Genomic DNA, 9472 nt, shown 5'->3' on the forward strand with positions numbered 1-9472 from the left:
AAGGTATGTTGTACCTGCGAGGCACGCGCTTATCGGCATCACAATGAGGACAATGGCCGGCATTGTATTTCTGTTTACTCCCATAGAAGTGATTCATCGTGATAGAAATTGGATCGCTGCTTGCAGCCGTCCATTCACTCATTCACAAGCTCCAGTACAGGCAAAGAAAGTGTGTTTTGATCTCATCGATAAGATTAAAATACTAATCTGAATCATTGTGTGTATCCCAGAAGCAAGCGACTCCCTGAGGTCTCTAGCCAAGCCTTTCTCCTCGTTTCTCATGGCAGCCGCTGAAAAAAAACTTCCAATCTGCGCTATAGTAAATTAAAATGACACTCGCACAAACCAGATTTTTTTTAAATGGAGGGTTCTTGCGAATCTGGGTTTGTTTTAAAATCTCCCTTGAACATTGCTCAGTCTGATAGACTTGGTAACATACATATAAATATAAAATATTGATTTGTGAGTCATTTTACGGTGTCACTTATAGAAGAAGATAAAATTAGTTCAGACAAACCGTTTGTGTGAGGTCGGAGGAACCATAGCATAGTGGCTAGAGAACTCCACGTAGGAGAACGTTACTGTGAGACTCACTTGGTTTAAATATATATTTTCCTTTTTATTCTAGGTAATCTCATTACAAAAGTGACCTTTCCCCTTGGCAGGTAGGCTTCAGGAGTAGCTATGCCACTTGCAGGTGGGGTAGGAGTTAGGTTTACTGAACTTATAGTTTTTAAAAAATGTCTTTACAAGATGTGTTCTTCAAAACGTGCGCTCAGCTGTGGAGTACACGTATGGTTGCACACAACGAAAGCATCGTACTGAAAGACGAATATTTGTCATACTTTATTTATGGATTATAAAAATATGTAGATCCTTAAAAGAATCAGTGAATCGTAACATATATATATAGACATACACGTACAGTGTATACGCAACCCACGAACATGCTTCAGCGGTCCTTTCCCGCAGTGTAAGGGAAGCAACTCTGTTTTGATTACTTTTTTTGTTTCACACAAATTGCTTGGTAGTCTCCCATGTAATCACTCGTAGACGAATGGTAAATGGCAGAGCTAGACTTATTAGCCAACTTCTTCCATTTGTACCTCTTAATTATAGCAGATAAAGATTTTTAAATGGTAAAAAGAAATCGTCATTCTTGTCGGGGTAAAGTATCTAATCCAGTGTGTGAGATGGACAGAAGAAACGCATTTGAAAGTTTGTAACAGGCGTTTTTAACAGGCTTCTGGCTAATATTGAGACTTATATACATCAAAGCTTTTCAGTGGCACGTAGTATCAAATACAAACAACCTAGGGCTACGTGTAAAGCTTGGTGTGGTACCCGGTTACATACATTCTTTTTTGTGACGGGCTTTGATAAAGGAAGCACCACAAGCTCGACATTCATAGAGATATACAACAATTCAACACTAGAGTTGTTATAAAATATACCCAAGCAACGCCACGACCTCCTTCACATGCATAGCTAATGGTAATGGAAATACAATTAATGCAATAGATAGATTTTAGTGTATGTATATATATATATGCAAGTATACTTTTTAAAATATATTGAAAAAACTAAAATGCTAGCGTTGTGCAGAGTGAATAAAAGCTAAATTCAAGCAAAGAACAATATGTAAAGCAATGAAGCTAATGTATGAACTAACTGTAGAGATCACTAGAGCACAGCACAAATAACAACAATAAATGATCTTCTTGTGGAGTAGGCACAATCTAAACTATTGTGACACTCACTGACGAATTTACCCTCAATCCTCTTTTTTCCGAATGTGAAAGAAGCACAAAATTGAATAGCTAATTAACAGTTAAATCTGAGAAGCAGAACAAACATAGTGATAGTGGAATCTGTAGTCAAGAAACATTGAAATGTGGTAGTTATCTACGGGAGTAAAGAAAGAAAACACAGTCGCCGTCGATGATAGGGGTAAATTCGTCATTTATTCCTGACTCGTTCTAGTAATGGCATTTCTGACAAAGTCCTTTATGTTATTCCACTGCCGATGGTACAATATTGGCTCCTTTCTCCGACACGCCTCAATCGCTGCCTTTCCTGGCAGATTTCTGAGTTTAATCGACTCCGAAAAATGTCTCCCAATCGCGGCTTTTTCTTCTTTCGTCCAGAACTTTCTTTGTCGTCTTCTTCTTTCTGTCGAAACGACAAAGTCATGGAGGTGTAGAGCGATACAGCATTGCTCGATAGAGCATGACAATGTGTGAAATGTGGAATAACGAAGTACCACTGTCAGACCTCAAGTGAGGAGATATTCAATGACTCTTATAGCACTTGGCCAAAAGACACTAGCAATGGCGATGACAGAAAAAAAAAAATTAAAATTCATACCAGTTCTCTGGGGGCCCCTCATGGTTTGCCGTTTATTGTCAGGTGCTCCCACATCATTTCCATGTTCCTGCATTCCAAAGAAACATATCGCTTTGACAATATGATTTTTTTCAGTTTTGAGTGTGTGCTTTGTGTTTGAGCATTTGTTTGTGTATGTATACGTGTATGTGTATGTGTATGTGTATGTGTATGTGTATGTGTATGTGTATGTGTATGTGTATGTGTACGTGCATGTGCATGTGCATGTGTACGTGTACGTGTATATGTGTGTGTGTATATGTGTGTATGTGTTTGTGTTTGTGTGTATATGTATGTGTGTGTATGTGTTTGTGTGTGTTTGTGTGTGTGATGGGAAAAGGTATTGCAGAAAGAAATAAAATGGACTTTCCAAAGAATTACTGGGGACAATCACACACAATATAAAGAATGACGGGTTTCAGTAGCTTCGTTCGTTTGGAACAAACACCCTGACATTGAAGAAGATGAAGTTGAAACCAAGTGTAAAATTACATTTCACATTTCTAAAATTAAATGTCTTTTGTGAATAATAGTTCTGGGTTCCAACCTTTGACGTTACTAATTTCGCGCTCGAGGATTATTGATCCCTATTGGCCTTTAAGGGGAATTCTTCTTGCAAAGCCTGGTCCGCAACGAACGTTGGGAAAAAAAAACCCACCTTTTATCACGTGACTCATCAACACACAAGGAGGTCATACAGAATCTTTCCCGATTTTATAGCGACCCCCACACGTCCACTTACGTTTCATTCGTCTGAACTCATCTCGTTCAACTTCGTTTTCTTCAGATGGAAGATCCTCGTCCTCAGCCCCCTGTTGACAAGAAGGTGGCCAACAAAATTTTAAATCGCTTTTTTTTCAAATACTGTTTATCGAGTCACAAATTAAAACTAAGAAAACTTTCCTCTGCAACTTTCCCTTTTTGGAGCTTGCATCAAGATTGCATTATATTTTGGTGCACAGAACTAGATTCTTCCACCACTTCCTTTGTACTCTGTAAATGACTTCTATTCGCCTTAATAGCTCCCTCATCCCTTTCCCCGGCTAAAATAAAACGCTCCTTTATTTAAAGGGAGTGGGGAGCACTTATGTCACACTTGAGTGTAACAGTTCTCGTGTGGACTGTGAAAAACATAATATTAGCATTTATATATAATATTACTTCAAATACAATTAATGATCATGAGACTGCTGTGCCACTCATAGAAGTTTCTGTTTCTAGTGTCAAAAACAAGAGAATGGTGGATAAGGACTGAGTAACGCACAGTAAACAATCACAAACTGACACTTGCTTACTTAGAATAAATTTTATATGCATCTGCTAAATCGGGTTACTTTCACACCTTCATCTACTGATCTATAGTAAATGAAAATACTCACGATTCTAGTCGGTTTGATTCCTGCACGTTTATCTTCAACTTCTCCGGGTTGAAGATCGTTATCGTTGATGATTTCTACGACAGAAGAGGTGCAGTAGGTGTCAGTTAATAACACAAGAAGCAATATAATTTTTTTTATTCCATTTTTCCGCAATATCTTTCTAATCTATTGTCAACTACTCAGAGACAGAAAACCATTTCAGGAAATGTATAATGATAGCTAAGGGGCTGTGAGACTCAAATGGTTCTGGTGAAACTACAACTCTTCTTATTATTATTTCTTTTCATCCCCAGTGGAGCAAAGTGCCGCAACTACAGTAAAAGAAGCTATTTTTAACTGTTTCATACCTTCATTATCCTGGATATCAATATTGTCCAAGTTTTTTCCCTTGCAGGCTGCAATGTCCCCGGATTCCATAGATATCAAAAGCTTGGAGACTTTGGCGAGCTGCAGGGTTTCGTCTGGCAGTCTGTAAAATCTGCGATGTACGTTGATGTCGTGGCCCAGAAAGTTGGCCAGTATGTCGAGTTCGTTGTGTTTTAGGTTGAGGATCTGAGAAGTGGTGGCGATGTGCTTCCGTAAAAGCGTAGTGGTGAGGGTGTCAGGATGGGCAGCACCACTCGCGTGCCCTGCCTCCCTTAGGACATCGGACCCACGGACATGTGTATCTGTTCCAATTCTTGCAAAAAAATAGCAGTTGGTATCCATCACTCCTACATCTTTCCTGCATTCCAGCAGCGTTGTGACCCATTTCTGAAGGGTCGCGGTCAAGAGGATGGGAACGATTCGTCCTCGCTTTCCCTGAATTTCTATGCGGACAAGTTTCGACAGAAGCTCTGTCTCGAATTTTGTCAACCCTGCAGCGATATCAGCGTTGGGCTTAGATTTTCTAAATTTCATGTCCCCTAGTTTCACTTTGGAAACCTCTCCTTGTCGGCGACGATTAAACGGTCATGAGGCTGACGAGAATGCAGTCTCTCAGCTTTCGGTAGGCGCTGGAATCTTCTTTGTTCTTGATGAGATTTTGGTAAGCCGCGTTTCCTTCCTTCTCCACGTACCTTGCTAATTTTTGCACGTCTGCTGTGACAGGCAACACGAGCATTTTATTTCTGTGTCGTTCTTTGTATGTACGTCGCGTGTGGACACCAACCTCGTCCTTCCACTCGTTATCAAAGCACGTGAGGAGACCAGACACTTGCTTGAATAACTCGTCCTCGCCGTTTTGGAGACCCTTCGATTGCAGTATTCTCGCAGCTTCTTTCACGGCCAGTCCGATTCTTTCCGCAGCTGATGGCGCCCCAAACGTGTTGCTAGTCTCGTCGAAGCTGGCGATGTTCTTGATCTCGCTACATATGGCTTTGAAATATTTGGGCGCCATGAAGTCAGACAGAATTTTGCCATTGCCGTGAGTCTTCCGCAACCCGCGCAGAAGTCGAGCAAGGTCCCGAAGCCTTCGCCTGATAAGTTCATGTTGATCTTTGTTGTGGCCGTACCTCATGAAGAGTTTCTGACCATAGCTTATTATTAGTCTGTCCCCTTTGACAATCACTGAGATGCCGTCCATAGAAATTTTGGACAGGACTCTCCGGAGACCTTCGCATGCCTCGAAAGGGACATCAAGGAGCAGTCGGGCGGCTTCTTGGACCCTACTGTACCTCGCAGCTTTCTGGCGTTTGAGTTTGCACTCTCGTGTGTGTCGGTAGAGGTCGGTTCTAACATAGAATCCAAGGCAATGCACGCACGGGAGGTAGTTTGTATACGAAACGTTTTCTCTCGGTCTATATACTACTATAAAATCTCCCTGTTGTTCTCTTATCACTTGGTTATTGTGCTTATAATTACCAAGATTTCTAAGACGCTGAAGCTGCATTTTTCGCTCACGCTTCAGTCGTTTGGGCAAGGAAAGAAGAATAGCCACTTCCCTTTCCTCCGAGTGCATTGCCTCCAGGTGCGGTGGAAGTTTACAGTATGACTTCAGGCAGAAAGGGCAATACTGCTTTTTGTCAAACGAGCGACCATCTTCATTGTTTGTTGATAGAACCCTGATTTTAGACGAAACAGCAGGATCGTGTATGGTGTCCTGCTCTTCCGACTGATTTTCTATCTGTGAGTTATTTCGAGGACGAGTTACAGGGTTGTAGGTGGAGTCCTGAGCTCCCAACTGTTTATCTTTTCGCCAGTTTCGATGCTGAGTTGCAGATTGTTTCTCGGATGGATCGTAGAACTGGCTCGGAAGTTTGTTGTATGGTCCATGGCAGAATGGACAACACTGTTGTCTGTGGCTGTCTTCGTTGTTTATCGAAGGAGCTCGAATGTGAGGCGGAAAGTCGGCGTCCTGTGTGATGTCCTCACCCTCCGACTGCTTTTCTTGCGAGTCTTGGTGTTGAACTACAGGCTCATATGTCGTATTCTGTTCTTCTGATTGTTTTTCTTTCTGCGATATTTTGTGTTGAGTTACAGTTTGGGTCTCGGATGGGTAGTTGAGAGTGCCGTATGGCGGAAACGAAGTCTGGTTCTCAAGCGAATCTGTTTCTTCTGTGTTCTCATCCTGAAGACGGAGTTTTTTCCTCGGGAGATCGTTGTGCTTAGTTTCTCTTTTTTCTCGACATATTCTCGGTTTTTCTTTCATAAAGATTGAATTTTGTCGACCAACCTCCTCGTCGTCGTCACCATTCTCCTCTTCAGATTCCTGTTTGCAGTCATCGCCACTTGAAAAGTCAAAGACATCATGTTTCTGCAGATGAAACCATCTTTCTCCATTTTCTTCTGTACACTGTTGAGCTCTCGTTGGCTTCTTTTTCTTAGGTGGCATTGTCGTTCGTGGACCAAGATAATCTTTTTCCTGTTCAGATTCTGGATCGCAATCATCATCACTTGCAGCATCAAAGACATTCTGCAGATGAAACCTTTTTCTGTTGCTACAATATCGTGTACCTCTATTTACTTTTACACGCTGTCGAGTTTGTGTCGGCTTTTCTTGAGACGACTTGGGTTTCGGTGGTTCCTCATCATCTTCGTCTGAATCTGGTATGTATTCTTCGCCACTGGAGAGTTTTATGTCATCAGAGTCATCGTCTGAAACAATACCTTTATACATTTGTGATATTTTAATGGGTTTTTAACTTAAATACACTTTTTATCCTTAGGTGGAAGATTGTCAGACGACATGCTGTAGGCACTATGAGGTGTAATAAAGTGAAAGCTTGACTTCACTATCATCCACTAAAAGATTGAGAATCTAACTTGACATACCTGCATATATGGATCGTTCATTAAGCTGTCTCAACCTGAGGGCATAAGGTTTAGATACAGTTTCTTCTTCAGGGATGATATTACTCTCCATCAGCTCTGCTAATGAAAGAAAACAATATAACAAATTTAGCATATTTTAATAACTAATAACGTGTTATAATAGCCTAATTATCTCTATCCCATGTTGGTGGAAAAAGCTTTAAATTTAATTGCTATAAACGTTCTAAAGATATAAATAGTTTTCTTTAGACATATTCCACTGGTAGCTCAGGATGATGAAGTTTTAAGACAGGATTTAAAGTTTTGGGGGTTTATAGGTTCTGTTTTAATTTTCTGGTTTGATGGTGGCCTTTTAGAAAACAACAACCTTTTTAACACTGCTTACCCGTTTTGTATTATCCTTTTATCTTGTTTTGATTTCTGATGTTAGTGGTGTTATTGTAAAACATTGAAGTCTTGTTTTTTACCCCTTTTAAACAATGTAACGTTCTCTTGCAGTGAAACCGCCTTAGTTGCCGGCAGGGCGTTAACCTCATCCAACCAACCATTCACACCTGTTGAATCTCATGTCCCATGCAACCATCAAAAAGAGTTTTGCTCTAGCTTTAACACATTTTGAGTAGGTAACAGTGCTCATTTACCGTACTGAGCGTCGACACTTGAATAAAATTCGTATTCTGGACTTGACATGTTTGGTGTGTATCTGCTGGTGGTTAGACAAGCAGTCAAAATGCCTCAGGTGTTTCACCGAACCCCTCGCCTGTCACAGAAATACGCAATTACCTGCTTCAATGTGCAGTGTACTGTAAAATCATCGTTGAACGCCGAGACTTGTAAGAAAGAAAAAGCAACATTCTTTTTTAAAATAACGAGAAGAGGAGTGAAAAAGAGCTGTTGATAAATAGGGTAGGAACGAAAATACAAAAATATACCCTAAACCTGTTTGATAAATATGTTTACATAACAGATAATACTGATTTATAAATACTTTAAATATTTACGAAACGACCTTCTTTAATGGCTGGGATGAGCTCAGACCGAGATTAAAACTCCCGTCGCCACCAAATCTGAATAAAGAAAATCCTGTAACTATTAATCACAGGAGTTTACGCCTTATTAGCGGGTGTTCCTAACTGTCCCAACGGCTCGCATGAATTTTGGGTTTTAAAAAAGTGATGGCACTTCAAACTTATCGCCATCCTTCATAGACGCAGGGCCTTACTACCTTCCATAAATTAAAATTCTTTTCATTTTTTCTCCTGTCAGAAGGATATTCCCACGATCAGAGTCACACAACGATCGTCAGTTCTATGCACCTGTCCAGCCCGACACTTAGTTTAACTACATCTGTTTCAAACGGAAAATAATTCTTTTACAGTAATTATTATTTGTCTTTTCAGCATTTCGGCATTTTTTCCACAGAGTTCTAACTTCTAAAACTCCTTGCTCTTGTTATTAGTCATTTTTTTCCTTTTTTATGGTTTTATCATATTTATCAGATAATCAAAGTTAGAGCATATGTTCGGTATTTGTTTAAAATGGTATAATATCGTTGGTATAATTACCAAGATTTTACATCAAGATGTAAGAAATGTTTCTCGACCTACCTGCAAGATTTTGGAACCACTTGGTTGTGAGGTCAGAGTTAATGTGAGTTTCACTGGAGCGGAGAGGTGTCAGCATAGCAAACAGGGGAGGACGTTCTTGGCTACCCACCCGTGTCCCTCAGTATTCTTTCCTCTCTATCTTCACCACAAAGCTGTCTTTTCACTGTCTTCGGTACTTCTCACGTCGACATAGATATGCTGGAATGAGTCGTTAACCCTGTCCTTTTCACCTGCAGCTTCTGTTGACGATGGGTGGCTTCTCCCAATAGTGTTCAGCCACAGGTAAGGTTGTGGGTGTCCCTGAGAAGTGAACGTAGACCGTTTTTACTCGAAACTTATATGCTCACGTCCGCAGAAATCGCTGTTTGGCTGTACGCAGTCTCAGGTAGAAAAATTGAGAAAACGCTGACGATGCAATTATATGGAACTTTGACACTGCCACGTGTATACAAACTTCACAGAAGTCGGTGCTTGTGTAGTTTATACCATTAAAAACATTTTCAACCATAAACCCTTTGCTCCTACTCTAGCTTCACCTTTCCACCTCCACCCAAAATAAAGAAAATACGTTCATGCATCATGCATTCTACTTGTAATGCGTTGCACAGTCGGATTCTTGTCTTCAAAGAAAATTATCAGCTTTTTAAACTTTTTTTTTACAACTGTCCCCATGACTTTTGACATCCGACGACTACTAAGCAGCATGTTATTACAAAATAAGGCAACAAAAAGAAAAATTAGGCTTTTGTGGTCCTTCACCTGCTTCACCGAGTATGACATGCACATTTAAAAGCCCTGAATGCTGTTTCACAGCAGGAATCACATGGCTTCAGAAAACGTTAGCGAAAA

The 9472-nt window shown here is 40.4% G+C and overlaps 2 protein-coding genes across 5 annotated transcripts; both read right to left on the reverse strand.

The window, feature by feature from the left end:
• Window positions 1-944: 944 nt before the first annotated feature.
• LOC112571451 lies at window positions 945-4693 on the reverse strand. The gene is made up of 5 exons (XM_025250467.1): window positions 4112-4693; window positions 3765-3838; window positions 3128-3197; window positions 2368-2469; window positions 945-2172 (listed from the first exon to the last, which is right to left on the reverse strand). Exons 1-5 carry the CDS (start codon window positions 4662-4664, stop codon window positions 1964-1966), a joined length of 1008 nt encoding a protein of 335 aa, XP_025106252.1. The 5' UTR covers window positions 4665-4693; the 3' UTR covers window positions 945-1963.
• LOC112576907 lies at window positions 4694-9160 on the reverse strand. 4 transcript variants are annotated; one of them, XM_025259797.1, is made up of 4 exons: window positions 8624-9160; window positions 7658-7776; window positions 7017-7112; window positions 4694-6839 (listed from the first exon to the last, which is right to left on the reverse strand). In XM_025259797.1, the coding sequence occupies exons 2-4, from the start codon at window positions 7704-7706 to the stop codon at window positions 4708-4710; spliced, it is 2277 nt and encodes a 758-aa protein (XP_025115582.1). In that variant the 5' UTR covers window positions 7707-7776; window positions 8624-9160; the 3' UTR covers window positions 4694-4707. The 4 variants fall into 4 exon arrangements, with proteins under 4 accessions (XP_025115582.1, XP_025115565.1, XP_025115573.1 ...); XM_025259780.1 differs by having other exon boundaries at window positions 4694-6851; XM_025259788.1 differs by having other exon boundaries at window positions 7017-7115.
• Between the last annotated feature and the right edge of the window lie 312 nt (window positions 9161-9472).

This window comes from Pomacea canaliculata, linkage group LG1, assembly GCF_003073045.1.
Source record: "Pomacea canaliculata isolate SZHN2017 linkage group LG1, ASM307304v1, whole genome shotgun sequence".
Taxonomy (NCBI): domain Eukaryota; kingdom Metazoa; phylum Mollusca; class Gastropoda; order Architaenioglossa; family Ampullariidae; genus Pomacea; species Pomacea canaliculata.

Excerpts from the sequence above, each read along its gene's own strand:
- LOC112571451 (XM_025250467.1), bottom strand. The coding sequence starts at position 4,664 with ATGAAATTTAGAAAATCTAAGCCCAACGCTGATATCGCTGCAGGGTTG. Across the intron at positions 3,839-4,111 it reads TGATATCCAGGATAATGAAG|AAATCATCAACGATAACGAT; the intron begins GTATGAAACAGT and ends CTTCTGTCGTAG. Across the intron at positions 3,198-3,764 it reads GAATCAAACCGACTAGAATC|GGGGCTGAGGACGAGGATCT; the intron begins GTGAGTATTTTC and ends TCTTGTCAACAG.
- LOC112576907 (XM_025259771.1), bottom strand. The coding sequence starts at position 7,706 with ATGTCAAGTCCAGAATACGAATTTTATTCAAGTGTCGACGCTCAGTAC. Across the intron at positions 7,116-7,657 it reads AAGTGTCGACGCTCAGTACG|CAGAGCTGATGGAGAGTAAT; the intron begins GTAAATGAGCAC and ends TTCTTTCATTAG. Across the intron at positions 6,852-7,016 it reads TGAACGATCCATATATGCAG|GTATTGTTTCAGACGATGAC; the intron begins GTATGTCAAGTT and ends AAATGTATAAAG.